Below are 18,244 nucleotides of genomic sequence, written 5' to 3'. Positions count from 1 at the left end.
AGATTTAGATCTGCTTGGGGTGGTCCGGTGGCGGAGGTGACAGCGGCTCCGGTCTCCACACGACAGGACCGGGTTTCAAATCCCATCCAGACCGCCTCCCCCCATGCGTATGGCTGAGTACTTTACTACGGGTAAAATTAAGTAACAGAAGGCCAGAAATGGCAGCCCGAGACCTCTCGAGGTTGTAGTGCGAAGAGAGATGAAGAAGGAGATCTGCTCCTCGACCTTAAGTAAGCTGCTGTAGAAACCACTCTTATTGGAGCGCCGCAGTCCATCATCAACGCCATCACTCTATCGCAGTTTGGAATCTACAAAGTCCTCTCTGTCCACCAACAAGCTGGGACGTGTGGTGTCATTCTCATTGCATGACCAACTACGATTTCGCGCAGGGTGTACGATCCCATGCTCTGTTTAGCTGAGCCTTTGTGATATCGAAATGGTTATTCGAAGCGCTATTTCTAAAGCACTTAATAGAAATCTTTCCTAAAGAATTGGTACATTGATATTCTCGGGAGGTCTGTAAGTTGATTTTTTTTATTGCGATCATATGATCGTGAGTACGATCATAAAATCATGTCACCAATCATAAATCGAGCATAATTTGTTAATGCGGTCTGCAACGGCTAAAGTCAACCCACTCTGCGGCGGTAGGATCAACGTGGTGGGAATCTGCGATTATGGAGTATATGGGCCAACAGACGTTTACTTCTAACAGGACCCTTTGCGCCGAAGACTTCATGCAGCTTATCTGAGCCAGTAACACATCTTCAATAGTGACAGTGGTGTCTTGGAGCCTTGATTGCGTCAGGACCTTCGACTGGTTCCTTTCTGCTTCTTCTGCAGCTTCTGGGTTATTCTAGGACACAACTCTCTCATCCAATCACTATGCCGTTGCAATAGTTACATCTGGTGGGTTTTCATGTTTCGTTTTCTTTCGAGTCCTCTTTTCTCCTTACCAAAATCGCCCCAAACTGTACAGTTGTAGAAATATTTTCTATGATTATTCTTTATTCGTGTTTTGCTTGGTTGAAAGTCGGTTTGTCTACAATTGTTTCCAGTAATAGTAATGCTTGTCTTGTTTGCTTGCTTTGCTCGCTGCGTCCAGCAGCCACCCCCACTTGAACAATGCCGAAATTCAGTGTACTATAAGTTACCTCACACTAGTGTATCTTTTTTTGTTTGTTTATACTGCATTTTGTTTTTCTCCACCCCCTTTCGTACGCTGAGTAAATGTAAGTGTTGCTACTAACACTGCTTCTTCGAAAGTGAACTGTTCATATTGCTGCCAACACGCCGTCGTTTGCCCCCGAAGAAAGGCCCAGCCGGAAGGAGGACGTGTGGTGGTTGGTGGTGGTGGTGAAGGAAACAGGGAGGCATAAAAGAGAATTGCGTTAATTTATTATAACCCTTTTCTTACATACGCGATTTTTTCAATGCAATGTGGTGCTCTTTCTCGCACGGTTCTCTAGTCTAATTTTGGTTACTTAAATCTTAATCTGTTTGCTGTTTTGTTTGTGTTTCTTTTAGTATAATTGCCTCATCATCATTACACAGACGACCATCAACAGCATTTCGGTCGGTTAAAATTTGAAAGAAAAAGGATATAGATCGGGATGGAAAGAGAGATCGATAGCGAGTTGGTGCAAGAGAGCGGGAGAGCGAGACAGACAGATGAAGGTTTTGCGTGTACACAGAGAGTAGAGACCAGTAGAGTGTGGTGGTGACAAATAAAATATAGAGAAAGAGCGTTTTTTCTATACACACTGCGTCATCGTCATGGCAACACACGTCGCGGAAAGTCGTCGGAAAAGTCTCCTCCATCGCGCGTCACGCGGCTGTAGCAGATGACCTCTGATCGATTGTAAACACTAACACACACACGGGGGGGGTTTGTAAAACTCTACCTTAACAATACATTCGCACGCTGTCAGGATGTATGTACTACACTCTTACAGCGAAACTGTAAAAGCTTTAGCTTTAAAGCTGTACACCATCTTGTCAATCACTCTTGGCAAGCTGCCTCCCTCTCATGCGCCCTCCCCCTAGCCCCTTTCATCATTCCCCTCTCGCACTTCCTTATCATTAAGTGAATCTAGAATTTGGGTGTGTTGTTTTGTTATCCGTGAAAAGTGCTACTCCACACACACACACACACACACACAAACGCAAACAGATTCACACACCCCCCTTAAAATCGCCTATTTTAATCTACGTAGTAATGTAGCAGGAGTTAATCGATACGATTGGTTCAATCGTACCATCATCATCATCTTCAGCTTCCTTGCTCTATGATTCCGCCCCTATAAATCGTGGGATGGATGTAGGAAAAGCATGCCATGACGTGCTTGCTTTGATCCAACCATACGTTGCTGATGTTTGAAATCTCTCTCTCTCTCTCTCTCTCTCTCTCTCTCTCTCTCTCTCTCGCGTGCGCTCTCCGAACCAATTCCTTTCTCTGGCCCTGTCCTGCGGATCGACCCTATATATAATGCCTATCTATACAATCATCATCAACCGACGGATCGTTCGTGGCCGTCCCGGTTCGGCGGGCGCCGCAGATCCTTCAGTCCGAGATGCTTTGCTGCTTTTTCATCGACTTGAGGGCCCGTTCGCGCAGCTGCTTCTCCAGATCATCGTTGATCACCGTACCGGCACCACCGATCGCTAGGATGCTCTTTTTCGACCGCACTACCGCCGGCCCACCTTCCTCCTCATCCGACGAGGAGGACGAGCTGTTCCGATGATACTTGCCGCTAGCCTTGCCGCTCTTCTTATGCTTCTTGTGTTTCTTGTGCTTCTTGGCGTGTTTCCGGTGCTTCTTGTGTTTCTTGCTGCGCTTGCTGCCGGATGAAGCGCTCGCCTCGTCGGGCGAAACGTTCCGCGCGCGTTTCTTCTCCTTGCGGCGTTTCTTTCGCTGCCGATCATCGTCCGAATCGTCGCTCGACGAGGACGAACGATTCGGTGGTTCGGCCACCTTGGCGGCGTGTTTGCCCTTCGACGAGGACACGCTGTTGCTATTGTTGGTGCTGCTGAGCGTTTTCGAAAGCTTCGACGCGGTGGCCTCTTCCGGCTGTTGCAACGGTGCCCGGGAATTGCTTTCGGAAGTGGAATGCTTTCGTTTCTTACCACCTCCGTGCTGCTGCTGTTCGACCGAGGACGTACTGTCACGGTGCGCCTTCCGGCTGTCACCTTCCTTCGCGTGTCCCTGCTGCTTACGCTGGCGATCGTGATCCAAGGCTGGTGCTGGGGGGGCCGCAGCATTTATCGCTCCCTTACCCGAACCACCAGACACTTTCTTTGGTTCCCGACGATCCTTGGCGCGAGATTTACGTTCCTCCCCGGACGATGGATCGTCTCCGGCGGCGGCTACCCGCTCGTCGTCGTCGTCGTCCTCCTCCTCCTCCTCCTCATCGTCCCCACTGCTCGATGAGGAAGAGGACGAAGAGGAGCGACGATGGTGCTGTTGTTTGCTTCGCTTTTTAGATTCCGGCTTTCGCTTCTGCTTTCGCTTTTTGTGACCCGTCGCCATCGAAGCTTTTTTATCATTCTCCTCCTTATCCTCATTCACTTCACCGCGCCTGCTGAACACGGTGGCCTTTTTCGATTGCTTTTCCTCTCGCGAATCATCACTGTCACTGCCGGAACTGTCGTCGTCATCGCTGTCGGAGCTTGCACGCTGATGCTGCTTCTTTTGCCGGCTGGACTTGTTGACTAACTTTTGCTGCTGCTGCTGCTGCTTTTTCTGGTCGAATGAAACGGCTGTGGAGGATGCGGCAGAATTGGCACCCGGGGCAGCATTCGGGTGAGCTGCCGCTGCCGCTGCTGCTTCGAGTTCGTGTGGCTTCAGGAAGGGCGATGGAGTTCTCGACAGACTGCTTCTGTAGCCCCGATCGGACCGTGCGCTGTTGGCCTGGGACGAGGCCGACTTTGCTGGCTTTCTACTTTCGTCCTGTGCTTTACTTGCTTCCCTTACAATCTGAGCATCGTTGGACCGGCGTGCTGTGCTCGCTGGGGCAGCAGTATTAACCGCTGCTGGCTCTTGCGTCTGTTTGCGAGCCCCGACAGACGGGTTGCTCGCTCGCATTTTTTCTTCCCTTTCGGAGCTATCTTCTCTGACCGATGCTTTGTCCGGTCGTGCACCTTCGGAGGAATTACGATGACGTTCCGATTGCACACCACCATCGTCGAAACGTTCGGTAGAATCTCCTTTCGTTGCCGATCGGCGGCTGCCGGTGGATTCGGCAGGACTCTGTGAAGCTTTCCTATTGCCACCCCGTGCCGGACCGCCCTGGTTGCCTTTGAACCGATCTTGCGGTTCCGTGCTATTGCTACGCCGACCACCAGTCGTCCGATTACCGCCACCGGACGAATCCCGGTGGCTGTTTCGTTCGCGATCGTCGTACCGGTTCGAGGCCGGCGGACCCATCTCCTGCCGTTGCTGTCGTTGTGGTTCACCCCGCTGTGGCTCGTCCGAACGACGCCATTTGTGAGAATTGTTATTGTTGGTCCCGGTGTGTGCGGACGAGGCAGCGCCTCGCTCACGCTCACGGTCCCGCTCGCGGGATGAACCGCGGCGTGGTGGCCCATTACCTCCCGAGTAACGCTGCTGCTGCTGCTGCTGCTGCTGATTGCGATCACGGTCACGGTCTCGCTGCTCTCGTTCACGCTCACGGTCCCGGTCACCCCGCTCTCGGTCGCGAATGTCTCTTTCTGAAGCTCGGCCGCCGGGGCCACCCTGCCGTGATATGGGTGGAGAACGGCGACGTCCATAATTGCTATCACTAAAAGTGGGAATGAACGGAAAATGTTATTGATGGATGTTTAATGAGACATCAGGAGACCCCAACATAATTTAGGGACTTAAAAATTTAACAAATTGGTCCATTTATGGTTATATTACTGGTAAATAGTCCATTTGTTGTACTTGGGCGAGATGATTATGCACCTTGAGTTGAAAAATGATAAAAGTCATGCTTACCGAACATTTCCACGCCCACCTTGCCGTCCACCGGGCGATCGGGACCGTCTCCTGGGCGATCGCGATCGGTTGCGTGACCGCGAACGGGATCGATTCCTCGACCGAGATCTTGAACGACCACCACCACCACCCCGTCCACGCCCGGGCCCATCATCCCGACCGCGACCACGCGACAGCGATCGTCGATCCCGGTTCCTGGTGTTGTCCCGACCACCGAACCTACCACCGCCCCCATTACCATCACCGGGACGGCGGCGGGACGCAGCGGAACCTTTGGCCGTCGAGTTACGGCCACCGTCACCCGCTTCCGAATCGGACGAATCTTTGTTCGAGCGATAGTGGCGCTTCTTTTGGATACTGTTTTCCTTCTTCTGAATCTCGAAATCATCCTTCTTGCGGCCGCGCGACGACGATGACCGGCTGCTGCCCGAACGGCTTCTCGATGTGTCGCGCCGATTGCGGCTGTGGCTTCGGCTACGGCTGCGACTGTTGCGTCCGTTGCGCTTTTTGCCGGTCACACCTGACGAACCTCCCGGGCCTTTGGTTTTCTTCTCGCTTTCGCTTGCGCTGGACGACGACGAACCGGATGAGTTTGAATTCGAGCTGTGAGATCGGGAGCTACGGTTACCCTTTATCGCTTTTCTCGATCTAGAATTAAGACAACGGGAAGGGGAGAGATAGCATATGAGGGCTTTCCGGCGTTGGGGGCAGCAGTTCCCGCGGTGCTAACCTTGATTTCGATGGGGATCGAGAACGACTAGCACTCTTCTTGCGGGCACTCTCTTTCGTTGCAGACCCCGACCTGCTACGGGAACGTGAATCTGCTGACGAGCGGCTGGGACTTTTTTTGTTCGCTGCCAGCTTCTTTCCCTCCGCCATGTTCATCAACTTCGACTGGACCTTCGACAGGGCGGCAGCGTTACCATTACCTGCAAAGTGATCGATTGTTAGCGAATGTGGTTGAGACGATGCAAAATCCAGAGCAAACTTAACAACAACTTTTGAGAATTGTGCTCCGATTGAATGATTTTGCCGCCACAGTCCAATTACTTACTGTTCTTGCTTTCCTTCCTCGACAGAGAGCTACTCCGCGAACGCCTTCGGTCGCGATCGTTTGTACGCTTGTCCCTCGGAGATCGGCTGCTGCCGCGTTTGCGCGAACGATCCGACGATCGCCGCGGAGAGCGGGACCGTCTACGATCCCTAGAGGATCGCCTTTCGCGGGAAGATCCTCTTCGATCGCGAGACGATGCCCTCCGGTCGGTGCGTGATCGTGAACGGTCGCGCGATTTTCTACGCGCTCTCGAATCACTATTCCGTTCACCGGATTTGGCCCGTTCCGTCGATTTACGGCGCGTCGAAGAATGATCCTTCGAGCCCTTGTCCGCCACTTCCGCCTGCTTACTTTCAGCGTTTGCCAGTTCCTCGGGCGTTGCGGTTGCGACCGGCAGAACCGGCGCCGGCACTACCTTTTTCGATTCCTTCGGAACTTCGGCCTCTACAAACTCTTCGATCATTTTTTCCTCCTCATCGATGTAGTCCTCCGGTTCGGGTTTGTACATTTGGCGCGGAGCACTTTTGTTCGGCTTTGCCTTGACACCACCGTCCTCTTTGTCGCGGGGTTGGCTTCGCGACCGGTGCCCGCGGCCACCGTCCTCCTGAAGCCGTGCTTCCTCTTCGCGTTTTAAAATTTCCTCCTTCTTCGCCTGTATGAACTCTTCCGGTATGCCGGTTTCGGAGTCCTGTGCCGATAGCAGCAGCGTCCACAGATCTTCCATAAAGAGGCGCGCGTTTTTACCGTTCAGAAAGCCGGTCAGATTGATTTGCATCTTTTTCGGACAGGGGAACTTTTCCTCCTCGAGCTGGTTGTACACAAACTCCACGATCACGTCGTCGTCGATGTTGAGCATGTCGGTAATCTTCTGGCTGATCCACGGGCGCAACACGTCCAGCTTTACCTTCGACATATCGACCCGTTTGTTGAGATTATCACTGAACTTCATCTGTTTCAGCAGCTTCTTCTCCTTGTCGGAGAACCGCGAATCCTGCTGCTGATTCGTACCCTACGAAGCGAGAAAAACACGCGACCACAGACAGGGATGTAGCAAACCACAAAAAAAGAACATAGTAGACCTAGAGAAACGCGTTCGGAAGTTTCGTAACACCAAAACAGGTGTGTGCGTGTGGTTTTTTTTTACTAAAGGGCAACAGGAAGGATCCCAGCACACATTGCACAATTCCGACACGTCCTTCGACGCTGCTGTTATTGTCAGGGAAATGTGGAAGGGAAAGCGGATACTTACAGTGAACATCATCCTGCGGCCGTTCGTTTCAGCTCACTCAACCGAACACAAAATACACCACGGTCCCGCAACTTTTCCCCAATGAGTTGTTGCCCGGATCGGCCGGACACCGGACAAAAAGTGAAAAACACACGTACGCACCAGAGCACCAGAATCGTCCGAATTTTCACCACTTTTTTCGTCACCCCCCGACACTATTTTTCGTCGGCCCCGGCAAAACGTTCGACACCAGCAAGGGCGGTCCGCAGACCAATCGCCGTTCGGTTGCGGTGAAGCGCGGACCGATATCTGTGCACTGGAAGCACCCACCTACACGCCTAGGAAAAGCACATCCTTGGCCGATTGAATACGGGGCTGGTGTGTCGGTAATTTTCACACTGCGGCAGCAAGTTTTCCACTCGCAAACATGAAGTGTACGCGCGGCCTTTGCAAAATGGCGTTCTTGGCAAAGGAGCAGAAGAGAGAAAAAATACGGCAAAAAAAAGCTGAACGCGCTGTCAAATCGGTGCTGTCAGAGCGAGCGAACAAGATTGCTATATGCTGGGAGAAGAATATAAAATTAAAAGCTAATTAGCCGCGCTATTGAATGATGGATAAAACAATTACGGAAAAATAAGGCAATTCTGCAGTTTTGATACAAATAAAATTGAGAAAGAAGCATTAAATAATTGTGTTTTTTACTTCCGCACCGCCACTGTGCTAAATGCTGTGAGTTTGCTGCCAGCCTGATCTGTCAATTGAACCCGGGGTGCTGTCAAAACAATCAACCTGCACGCGTGTGGCGATACAAAAACCGCGTGCTACCCCATCGAAAACAGCCTTACTCCGATTCGTTTTACGTGAAATCCACCACAATGAAGCTGATGCAAACAGATAAATCCGATGCCAAGGGAAAAAAGGCAGCAAATTTGAAAAAGAAGTTTAAACCAGTGAAGAAAGGTAAACAAAAGACGCAACCGAAAGATTCGGACGAGTCGGATGATGAGGGTATTCGGCCGCTGAAGGAAACCCGAATCTCCGATGAGCCGGTGCCAAGAAAGGTATGTATGGGGTGGCTAAGAAATGGGTGAACACCTAACTCTTACGCTGAACGCCCCACCCTTTTTCAGAGCAAATGGACCAACAGACAGCGTGTGCTGGTGCTCTGTGCCCGAGGCATCAACCACCGTGACCGGCATCTGATGCGAGATTTGCGAACACTGATGCCACACCACCGTGCCGAACCGAAGATGGAACGCTGGAAAACACTGCAGGTGGTGAACGAGATGAGCGAAATGAAGCACTGCAACAAGGTGATGCTGTTCGAGGGACGCCGCAAACGTGACCTCTACATGTGGCTGGCCAACGCAACCGTTGGTCCTTCGGTAAAGTTTCTCGTCGAAAACATTCACACGATGGGCGAGATGAAGCTGACCGGCAACTGTCTGCGTGGTTCGCGCCCGCTGCTCTCCTTCAGCGAAGAGTTTACCAAGCAACCGCACCTGCTGCTAATCAAGGAACTGTTGGTGCAGATTTTCGGCGTACCGAACCACCACCCCAAGAGTCAACCGTTCATCGATCGGGTGATTACGTTCACCTACCTGGACAATCGCATCTGGTACCGCCACTTTCAGATCCTTTCGGAGGACGGTGGGCTGACCGAGGTGGGGCCCCGGTTTGTGATGAACCCGATCAAAATATTCAGCGGTTCGTTCGGGGGCGATCCGATCTGGGAAAATCCGGTCTACCAAAGCCCGGCCAAACATCGGCAAATGCTGCGCAAGGCGGCCAGTGAGAAGTATCTGCAGAAAACGAAGAAAAAGGTCGACCACGAGCTGAACGTACCGAAGGACACGCACAAGCTTACGCCGTACGGTGACATTTTCAAGGGCGGTCTGGAGGAACGGGTGAAGGAGGTGCTGAAGCAAGAAAAGCAACGGTCCAAGGAGGAACGGGAGCGGGCAAAGATTGAAAAGCGACAGAAGCTTATGAAACAGCGGGACGAGATGCGGAAGCTTAAGTTGGCCAACGCGAAACAATCGACCAAGAAGAAGCTGCCCACGAAAAAGGAAAAGATGCAGAAGGAACGGGAAGAGTCGGATGCGAAGGAGCAAAGGAAGGCTTTGAAAAAGGGAGCAAAGGTTCAGAAGGGTGGGAAAAAGAAGTTTGACGGAAAGCGGGGAGTCTCGGCATAGTTTACCACGTACAAGTAACATACACGTTTAATAAAGGGTACACAACAGCTTCAATGTACAAATGCTATCCTGAGTCGGTTATTTTACCTGGACTGGACATGTCACGAGAAAGACACACCTTATTTTAGGCGATAATTTTGGGCGCAAATTGGAGACTTTAAATGAACGGCCGCAACGACTCCAAATCCAACATACGCACACAGACAAACAAAAGTAAGTTACATTACGATGTGAGGTTTTATTTTGTTTTTCACCAGCTGCCAGGACTCTTCGATTATACATCAGAATGATACAACACCTTACGGGTAAAATAGTTTAGATCTGTGTTTGCCTTCTTGCCAGCCGGATGCAGAAGTGGGGGGAAAATAGTCCCCGATATTTGGTTGCAAAAAGAGAGAACCCTTCACCAGCGAAGGGGCCCATCATGTCGTTCCGGTGTGTTTCGTCTCTCGAGACTTGCCTTTAGAAATTCCGCCACCTACCAACATATCCTACCTCCATAGTACACACCATCAATAGTATGCTTGGTGTATTTTTAAAATGTATAAGAATGTAATGGTTTTCTTGCTTCCTCTCCCATTCTGCACATTTCCGATTCAGTTCAAATATCTTGGAATTCGTTTGGTTTGCTTGCCTACCCACCCCACCCAGTCAGATAGACACAAAAGCAGCGCTACTACTATTATCAAAATATGTAAATATGCTTTTACGCGTAAAACAGTACTCCAAAGTACTAGCAAAGAACCGAAAATCTTCGGAATCGGATAGGTACGGCCGCACAGGGAGTAATGAGTCTTAAAATGGGGTTGAGAAACCTAAACGATTTGACACACGTACAACACACTCACACATGGGCACACAAACACACCACGAACAAAAAGAGGGAAAAAGCGTTTTAATTAAAGCAGGCTAATAAAGTACAAAACCCTGCGTTATCTCCTTCTTTGCTTTAGTTAAACCGGAAGGCGACCTTTAAAAGGCACCAATACTGGAACGTTTGATCCCATGTATATATATGTATTGGTAGTGTAGCGGAAAACTAGCACTTTTTTACACCACAACGCAACGGGGAAAAAAAGCAGCGCCTACTTAAACCGGGTTCTATAGTATTTATCCTTTCTATGTGAAAACGTAATCCGTTTCGGATGGAATTTCCCACGGCGTTTGGAAGAACTCTTCCGGTAGCGGTGTGCAGTGGGTCGATTTGAAGTCCACTAAATATTTCTTTATCTAAGGGAAAATAAGGAAAATGTGTCGGTAAATGTTTTCCGTTCAAGGTAAAAGGGATCAAGGCGGTATCGTACCAGAAATGTAACCATAGAGTTACGCTGCTCCGTTGTATAGTCGGCACCGATTTCTAGCGGGTAGCTTCGGCTGGTACCGTTGTTACCGTTGTCGCTCAGGTAGGACATTAGCAGCGAGGTGCAATATTGTTCTGGTACTGTAATGATACGGGGAACAGGGTAAACATTAATTTCCTTCATCCATTCAAAAACATCAGTGGTTTGGTGGCCACGAAACACACCGTTCTTGATGAAATCGACCGGCTTCGTGAGCAGTTCTCGCGCCAGTGTTTCCTGTTCCTGTTTAAAGATGTTCGGAAAGCGATACTTGAGCATACTGACGAGCAGGTAATTGCCACGATTTGTACCTAGATTAGCATCTCTGCCCGGGGGGGGGGGGGGGGGGAAAGCACAAATAAAAAAAGTGGGGAGATGTAAATGCCGCAATTCCTTTTGGTGGACCCTTTTCGTCCAACGATTAGCTTACTCTGAGCAAATAATTTCATCCTCCGTGCGTCGTATCAACAGCACCGGCCCATTGTAGCGAACGATCAGTTCGGTGTTGTTCAGATTCACATAGTCTCGTATCGCAATTTTAACGATGTTCGAAATACGTTCCGGCATGCGTGGCAACGCCAGCTGGAGCACATCGTCGAACGTCGCGTCCAGGATAACGCCCTTCACCTCCGGATACTGCGAGGCGGCATAAAGCGTCGAGTAGCCACCGATGCTCCAACCGTACAGTATAATGTTTTCCGGCAGAAAGCCGAGCTCGCGGATGGCAAACTGCATTACCGCATCGATCGCATGCTGATCCTGATCCGGATACGGACGTCCCTGCAGCAGAAAGAGGTAAGGAAAGATGATTCTTCGATCACATTCGGCCGTGAGAAGAAGTGGGACGAACACTTACACTACTTCCGGCGAACCCGGGATGGTTCCAACCGAGCACGGAATACTTCAAATCCAACGGTGTCGACATGATGCCGATCTCGTAGAAGCTAGCGTTTCCTTCCGAGCAGATAACGAGCGTCTTACCGTTTGCGCTCTTGTTTCGATTGTCAACGACGATCGTATCGATTTCATTGCCGTCGGCCGTTTTCACTTTGTTCCGCTGCCCATTGCACTGGGTGACGAGCTTCGTGCGACCCTCGATCAGCATCGGTTCTAGGGAAAGTTGCGCGTAAGCATCCATCCATTGCTCGATCGACCACGAGAACACTTACCAACATAGCTTTGCAGCAACCGTACCGAACCGGGATAAATCATACGGATGCCGAACGTGTGGATGGCAACGTAAGCGGCAATTTGGCACGGTAAGGATGAGATCCAGAAGTTCTTGTTTCGTTGAGCAGTCGGTTTGCGGCTGTAAAGAGTGTTAAACGTTAGACATGGAGTGTTTTCTGTTGCAACTTTTCCATCATTCTTGCCATACCTTCCAGCCTTAACCGCGTAATCGATGGGCCACTGCTGGAAGTCGAAGTCGTACCGCCGGAGGGCCGCTTTCGGCTCACCGCACCGGTCGCTATTGCGTCGTGCATTTTCTAGCGTTTCCGCAAACCGTACGTACACCATGTTCATCGACCGGCCGAGACCTCGCATGCACAGCGAGACGGCCACCAGTAGCCCGATTCCGGTCGTCACCTTTGCGAAGGTGCCAACCGATTCGGCAACGAAGTAACCGCGCCGATACAGGATGGACACGAGGATGGGCGAAGTGTAGTAGCTGAAGCTCCACATTAGATTGAGCTGGTTTGGGGAGAAAGCAAAGCACACGGTGTACACATTAGTAATGCAAGCTTGTAACCTTCCGAACCGGCGGTGGCAACCAACTAACAGCTGCCAGCAGCTGATCTCCATATTTTTCCAATGTGCCCGGTTCGTAGTTGTCCTGTCGTAATGAAACGGAGAAGAGAAAGTTAAGCAGCATAGTGGCGATTTGGATATGGCGAAGTTCTTCCGTTCCCGAATACTAACCCGCGATCCATCGTACTCCTTTAACAATCTCGGCGTAAAAATATACTTATGGAATGGCATGTTTTCTTCGGTGGCGGTGCTGCACACGGTGTTTTTGTTTAAGTGGTAAGCTTTGTTGTTGCTGCTTCGTCACTGCTTTGGTCGTAAAACGTCGCTAGTGGGAGGACGTATGCGCACAACGCAACTTTCTCGTCCGATAAGCAACACGCTGCTGCTGCTGCTGCAAGGATCCACTGGAATGGGTCGACCAATTATTCGCCACTACGCCACAGAAGCTCGTTTGCCTTGGGGAAAGTGTGTGTGAGAGAGAGAGAGAGAGCTTCGGCTGCTTCCTTGCACCGTGGTCACGGAATTATTCGAGGTTTCGATCGTGAACTGGTATCGGTTCGGTTGTCTAATCATCAAGCTCGTGCATATCCACTGGTTAGAATACCACTTATCTAACGTAACATCATCTCCCCGTACTGTGGGAGCGACGACACAAAAAGTGGAAAGCACACCACGATTCCGCTAGCGCAAGGTGTATTGGTAGTTTTTTTTATGTAATTGCTTTTTTTGTAACCTTTTTGTTGTTGTTTTTCATCGCAGCTGACGTTTGTAGGGAATGACAGCAAAACCAAGATGAATACAGTGGAATGACGCGGCCAAAATAAATGCGATTTATTCTTTTTTATAACGTGCTTTTATTATGCTTTTGGATGTCCCAAAACAGCTTATAAAATTATACTTTCAATAATTTTCACCGAAAAGTCTGAAAGCCACGATCCTTTTTTTGTGCAATTGTACTGATATTAAAATAAAAATCAACCCACGAGATCGATGGTATAACCTGGCGTTTCTTTCCCGCTGTCAAGCTGTCAAATATTCAAACAACTGCAACCGCCAAAACACCAACGTTTTGAGCAAAGTCGCTAGCTGGGTTGTATTGTTTTAAATCGCCGTGAAGCTGTTCCGTCCCGCTGGATTACAACGTTTGGAATTGTAAAACTGAGCACGGAACGATGGGATCGTTAAGCAGCAAAATTTCTCCATCTAGCGAAAGTATACTGGACCAGAGCATCGATGCAAATCCCGATCCTCGTTCGCCCACACTTCTCATCAACAGAAGCCCCATCAGCCAGGAGGTACAGTAATCTCATTTTGCTTCCTACTTTTTCGAGTAAGAAAATGTTTTTTTACGGTAATTTACTTCTTCAGAATGCTGGTGTGTCCCGTGCAGCAATCACAAAAGTGAAAGACCTCACAGCGGTGCTCGCGGAACCGTCCGCGAACGTTCTCCACACGCCGTACAATCTGCTGCCGAAGCGTTTCCAGTCCATCATAGATCCCCGGTCTCCCAGCACCTTTAACAGAACTCCGCTGGTCGTGCAACCGGAGGAGGTTGCCGATTGCTCGTTGACCAACGTGGTATCATCGCTACAGTACGAAGAGTGCACCAATGCACCGGAAGAGGAGGAAATTGCGGATGCATCGTTCAAGGACTGTGACGCCCAGCTGCCAGATTTATGCAATCTTCAGATCGAATACGACGAAACGGAACCGATCATAGAGAAACCGGCAAACGTTAAGGAGATCACCATATTCGAGGACGCCGAAGTTATACCCTTCACAGGTAACGATCCCCGCTCGCCGTCCATTGCTATTGCCCGCACACCGATGGTGTTGGTCAAGCGTGACGATGGCGAGGAGAAGGAGGAAGAAAAGGTCCCGAAACCAAACAACGCACCACAGGTAGCGGTACCAGAACTGCAATCCTTCGCAGGCGACGTAAAGGCGAAGGTTGAAAGGGAACAGCACACCCCACCGCAGCAGGCAACGCAGGACAGCTACGGCCGGGGCGAGCAAACACCAAAAAAGGATAAGTTGACACCGGCGGCCATTAGGGCGGGCAATCGTACGCCGTTGGGATGCATGACCAACATCGGTACGGTATCGAACAACATTCGCAAGATGGCTTTGGTTGGACAGATTAAGCAGAGCGCGATGGTTTCATCGGACGAGCAAAAGTTGCTGCCCCGCGGCAATGAACTACACACCGGCAGTGCGGAAAAGCAAACCAATCGCTCCCGCATCCCTAAGCTAAGAATGTCGTAAAGGACAGCCTTTCGTAAATAATTTTACCCATTTCGTGTGTGTGTGCTAATGTTAAGAGGGGTTTCTTTTTTCTTCTTTGTATTATCGGTTTGAACAAAATAAAATCAACGGCCCGGCAGGGCTCGTACATTACGATGCGTGTATAATTTTCACCGGGCCGCTGGAACGTCAATGCCCGGCTACGGTTGATTCCACGTACAAAACATCACAGTAGGCACCGGCAACAAAAACAGTCAACATCGCGGCGCACCACTTTCGGGCTGTAGCTTCTCCGTTCCGTGCTTCTTACAATATGGCTTATCGTAATCGTGCCAAGATCGCACCGAAAGAGCAGAACGCGTGGAATGTGCCGTTGCAGCCCAAACCCGACCCTGTCGGTGGAAGGGCACGGAAAGTGTCCACGGGCGGCAGCAGCTCCAAGACGGTAACAGCGCCCGCCACACCGGAGTCCAAAATCCCGCTGCCTACTGTGTCGTCGAGCATGCTGAAAAAATCACAGGACAAGTTTAACCAGGTGCAACGTCAGCATGCCGAAAGGGCCAAAAAGTATGCGGCCGAGTACGTGTCGAGCGAGGAGGAGGCGGAGGAGGAGCTGGATGAGGCTGTCGGCCAAGGGGAGGCAAACGAGTTGGCCACCCGAAACATTCTCGGGGACGTGTTGAGAAATTACAACGGCATCGATGCGGACGTGGGCAAAACGCAGGATTATTTGCAAAATCTGCTCGAATCTCGCAATGCCGTGTGTTTGATCTGCATCGAGACGGTGAAACGCGTGGACAGGGTAGGTAGCGAAGCTCTGCCCTGTTATCCGAGACCGATTGTGTAATGCGCTCCAGGCGCATGGTGTTCTATTTTCAGATCTGGTCCTGTGGCGCGTGCTACACGTTCTTTCACCTCATGTGCATCCAACGGTGGGCTAATGATAGCATGTCGATGAAGCGCATTCACCACGAACAGCAGGAGGGCTACTACAACAACCGGGGTGAGTACATACCGAAGCCGGCGCTGAATGTGCAGTGGGACTGCCCGAAATGTCGCCGGGAGTATCGGCCGGACGAAATACCACGCCACTACGATTGCTTCTGCGGGAAGGAGCGTGAACCGGCCGCCCATCCGTGGCTGATACCGCACTCGTGCGGCGAGCTGTGTGAGAAGAAGCTGGCACCGGCCTGTGGCCATACGTGCCGGCTGCTGTGTCATCCAGGGCCGTGTCCACCGTGCCCGCAGACCGTCAGTGTTTCGTGCCGCTGTGGAAGTTCGCCAGTCAAATCGATCCGCTGTGCACAGAAATCGTGGACCTGCGTCAAAAAGGTGGGGGCCCCCTTTGTTTGGGGAAAAGCTGATTGGAAGGATTTGCACTAAATTAGAATTTTGTTTATCCGTTTTCAGTGTAAACGAACGCTAAGCTGCGGAATGCACGAGTGTGGCACGCAATGTCATGATCCCGGCAAATGTCCACCGTGTCAGAACCGTAGCAAGCAGCCGTGTCTTTGCGAGGCACAAACCAAGGAGGTCAACTGTCACGAATCACGCTGGCAGTGTGGCACCGTATGCAACCAACCGCTACCGTGTGGACTGCATCAGTGCGAACGGGTTTGTCACGCGGGACCGTGTGGCGATTGTCCGCTCGGGTTGCCACGATCCTGCCCGTGCGGTAAGTCGGAAACACGTGCCGCATCCTGTGCGGAACGCATAGGCACGTGCGGTGATACGTGCGATAAGTTGCTGGCCTGCGCACAACACCGCTGCCCGGAACGATGTCACCAGGGTGCGTGTGGCAACTGTTTGGAGCTGGTGCCGAAGGTTTGCCGCTGTGGTTCCACGAAAAAGCCGATCGTGTGTCACCGGGAGGCAGTTTGCGAGGGCCGTTGCAAACGGATGCGCACCTGTGGAAAGCATCAGTGCAATCGGAAATGCTGCGATGGACAGTGTCAGCTGTGTGATCGGGTGTGCGGGAAGACGCTGCCCTGCGGGAAGCATAAATGCAGCTCCATGTGCCATCAGGGTCCGTGCTATCCGTGTAATCAAAAGACGACCGTGAAATGTCGGTAAGTGATCGGGGGCGGCCCGTTCCCTCGGGACATGTAAGGGAGTGCGCTAAGCTCTTTTTTTCCGGTATTCTCCTCACGTCCATTTAAGGTGTGGCGGCACTGTGGTGGAAGTTGCGTGTGGCCGCGAAAGGAAAGCAAATGCACCGAAATGTAAGCTACCCTGCCGCGTGGCATCCAAATGCCATCATCCGAATACACACCTCTGCCACACGGGCGAATGTCCACCGTGCACACAGCCATGCGGTGAGCGGAATGATACGACCAACTGTGACCATCTGTGCCGGGCCAAATGCCATGACGCGGTACGTGTGGTAACGCGGGACAAAAACTTTAAACCCGCCGGTCCGTGGGAGGTGCCGAAGGAGATTGTGGAGGTGAAAGCGCTGCCCCATCCACCCTGCAGCGAGAAGGTACCGGTCATGTGTCTCGGTGGTCATGAAACGGCCGATTGGCCCTGTTCCAACTCGAAACCTTCGTCGTGCGGTAGGCCATGCGATCGACTGCTGAAATGTGGCGTGCACCGTTGTCCGCTGCCGTGCCACAAGGTAACGCACCGGGCCAGTACGACGCAGGATTCGCGGTGTGAGGCCTGTACGGCCGGATGTTCGCTGGCCCGCCCGGAAGGATGTGTGCATCCGTGCACGCTGCCCTGCCACAAAGCCCCATGCAATCCGTGCCTGGTGTCGATGAAAGCGCAGTGCTACTGTGGTCTCACGCAGGTGTTTTACAAATGCCACGAGTTTTATCCTTCCGATATGGAGCGTATGGGTCCGGAAGAGTTGGCGCAGTTGACCGTACGGCGCGAATCGTTTCTCAGCTGCGGTCAAAAGTGTATCAAGAATGTAAGTATTCGCCATGGCTTGCATGGTGTGTGTGTGTGTGTGTGTTGTGCTGCTGCTAACCCCTTTTCTTCCCCCCCCCCCCCATCATAGTTCCCTTGCGGACATCGTTGCTTTTCCATCTGCCATCCGGGACGCTGCCCAAATCCGGAGCTCTGTACGAAGAAGGTAAAGATAGGCTGCAAGTGTGGCCACCGCAAGGCGGAGGTGTCGTGCAGGGTGGCGCGCAACAATTCCACCCTCGACTGTGACCAACAGTGTGAAGCAATCCGTGCCCAGAAGCAGGAGGAGCAGGAGCGCAAGGAGCGGGAAGCGCGCGCCCAGCAGGAGCTCGAGAATCAGCGCGAACTGGAAGAGTTTGAGCGTAAGTTTAACAAACGAAAGTACCGCGAACGGAAGCGGCATCAGGTGCGAGAGGAGGAAACGGGAAGACATTGGGCGGTATACGTGGTGCCGGTTGTGGCTGTGTTGCTAGGTGTAGTTGTATATGTTTGGTTAATGCAATAAATTGTGTGTTTCGTTTTACTCTTTTCTTTCGGTTCGAG

The 18,244-nt window shown here is 51.4% G+C and overlaps 5 protein-coding genes across 8 annotated transcripts; 3 read left to right on the top strand and 2 right to left on the bottom strand.

Moving 5' to 3' along the window:
* Positions 1–988: 988 nt before the first annotated feature.
* Positions 989–7,726, bottom strand: LOC118509406 (serine/arginine repetitive matrix protein 1). The gene is made up of 5 exons (XM_036049971.1): positions 7,282–7,726; positions 6,033–7,041; positions 5,709–5,907; positions 4,979–5,626; positions 989–4,781 (listed from the first exon to the last, which is right to left on the bottom strand). Exons 1-5 carry the CDS (start codon positions 7,291–7,293, stop codon positions 2,564–2,566), a joined length of 4,086 nt encoding a protein of 1,361 aa, XP_035905864.1. The 5' UTR covers positions 7,294–7,726; the 3' UTR covers positions 989–2,563.
* Positions 7,727–8,027: 301 nt separating this feature from the next.
* LOC118509399 (ribosome biogenesis protein BRX1 homolog) lies at positions 8,028–9,517 on the top strand. The gene is made up of 2 exons (XM_036049957.1): positions 8,028–8,321; positions 8,391–9,517. The coding sequence occupies exons 1-2, from the start codon at positions 8,136–8,138 to the stop codon at positions 9,453–9,455; spliced, it is 1,251 nt and encodes a 416-aa protein (XP_035905850.1). The 5' UTR covers positions 8,028–8,135; the 3' UTR covers positions 9,456–9,517.
* A 156-nt stretch (positions 9,518–9,673) lies between these two features.
* Positions 9,674–13,304, bottom strand: LOC118509397 (phosphatidylserine lipase ABHD16A). Of its 3 annotated transcripts, XM_036049954.1 has the most exons (9): positions 12,716–13,295; positions 12,576–12,629; positions 12,174–12,487; positions 11,965–12,104; positions 11,652–11,905; positions 11,226–11,575; positions 10,981–11,120; positions 10,760–10,896; positions 9,674–10,685 (listed from the first exon to the last, which is right to left on the bottom strand). In XM_036049954.1, the coding sequence occupies exons 1-9, from the start codon at positions 12,773–12,775 to the stop codon at positions 10,575–10,577; spliced, it is 1,560 nt and encodes a 519-aa protein (XP_035905847.1). In that variant the 5' UTR covers positions 12,776–13,295; the 3' UTR covers positions 9,674–10,574. The 3 variants fall into 3 exon arrangements, with proteins under 3 accessions (XP_035905847.1, XP_035905845.1, XP_035905846.1); XM_036049952.1 differs by having other exon boundaries at positions 10,760–11,120; positions 12,716–13,304; XM_036049953.1 differs by having other exon boundaries at positions 11,965–12,487; positions 12,716–13,303.
* Positions 13,305–13,556: 252 nt separating this feature from the next.
* LOC118509401 lies at positions 13,557–14,941 on the top strand. Its single transcript, XM_036049962.1, has 2 exons — positions 13,557–13,839; positions 13,913–14,941. Exons 1-2 carry the CDS (start codon positions 13,717–13,719, stop codon positions 14,807–14,809), a joined length of 1,020 nt encoding a protein of 339 aa, XP_035905855.1. The 5' UTR covers positions 13,557–13,716; the 3' UTR covers positions 14,810–14,941.
* A 40-nt stretch (positions 14,942–14,981) lies between these two features.
* Positions 14,982–18,231, top strand: LOC118509396 (NF-X1-type zinc finger protein NFXL1). 2 transcript variants are annotated; one of them, XM_036049950.1, is made up of 5 exons: positions 14,982–15,590; positions 15,668–16,120; positions 16,199–16,857; positions 16,949–17,702; positions 17,793–18,229. In XM_036049950.1, the coding sequence occupies exons 1-5, from the start codon at positions 15,102–15,104 to the stop codon at positions 18,204–18,206; spliced, it is 2,769 nt and encodes a 922-aa protein (XP_035905843.1). In that variant the 5' UTR covers positions 14,982–15,101; the 3' UTR covers positions 18,207–18,229. The 2 variants fall into 2 exon arrangements, with proteins under 2 accessions (XP_035905843.1, XP_035905844.1); XM_036049951.1 differs by having other exon boundaries at positions 15,473–15,590; positions 15,646–16,120; positions 17,793–18,231.
* The last annotated feature ends 13 nt before the right edge of the window (positions 18,232–18,244 follow it).

Source organism: Anopheles stephensi, chromosome 3, assembly GCF_013141755.1.
Source record: "Anopheles stephensi strain Indian chromosome 3, UCI_ANSTEP_V1.0, whole genome shotgun sequence".
Classification (NCBI taxonomy): Eukaryota; Metazoa; Arthropoda; class Insecta; order Diptera; family Culicidae; genus Anopheles; species Anopheles stephensi.
The sequence above is the reverse complement of the archived record's forward strand: the minus strand, read 5'-3'. Positions and strand labels throughout refer to the sequence as shown.

Bases quoted from the DNA above. Each gene is read 5' to 3' on its own strand.
- LOC118509396 (XM_036049950.1), top strand. From the start codon at position 15,102: ATGGCTTATCGTAATCGTGCCAAGATCGCACCGAAAGAGCAGAACGCG. The intron at 15,591-15,667 runs GTAGGTAGCGAA...TTCTATTTTCAG, and splicing joins CGGTGAAACGCGTGGACAGG to ATCTGGTCCTGTGGCGCGTG. The intron at 16,121-16,198 runs GTGGGGGCCCCC...ATCCGTTTTCAG, and splicing joins CGTGGACCTGCGTCAAAAAG to TGTAAACGAACGCTAAGCTG.
- LOC118509397 (XM_036049952.1), bottom strand. From the start codon at position 12,775: ATGCCATTCCATAAGTATATTTTTACGCCGAGATTGTTAAAGGAGTAC. The intron at 12,488-12,575 runs GTTAGTTGGTTG...TCCCCAAACCAG, and splicing joins GAGATCAGCTGCTGGCAGCT to CTCAATCTAATGTGGAGCTT. The intron at 10,686-10,759 runs GTACGATACCGC...ATTTTCCCTTAG, and splicing joins ACTCTATGGTTACATTTCTG to ATAAAGAAATATTTAGTGGA.
- LOC118509399 (XM_036049957.1), top strand. From the start codon at position 8,136: ATGAAGCTGATGCAAACAGATAAATCCGATGCCAAGGGAAAAAAGGCA. The intron at 8,322-8,390 runs GTATGTATGGGG...ACCCTTTTTCAG, and splicing joins ATGAGCCGGTGCCAAGAAAG to AGCAAATGGACCAACAGACA.
- LOC118509406 (XM_036049971.1), bottom strand. The intron at 5,627-5,708 runs GTTAGCACCGCG...TCTTAATTCTAG, and splicing joins CGATCCCCATCGAAATCAAG to ATCGAGAAAAGCGATAAAGG. The intron at 4,782-4,978 runs GTAAGCATGACT...TCCCACTTTTAG, and splicing joins GGTGGGCGTGGAAATGTTCG to TGATAGCAATTATGGACGTC.
- LOC118509401 (XM_036049962.1), top strand. From the start codon at position 13,717: ATGGGATCGTTAAGCAGCAAAATTTCTCCATCTAGCGAAAGTATACTG. The intron at 13,840-13,912 runs GTACAGTAATCT...TTACTTCTTCAG, and splicing joins GAAGCCCCATCAGCCAGGAG to AATGCTGGTGTGTCCCGTGC.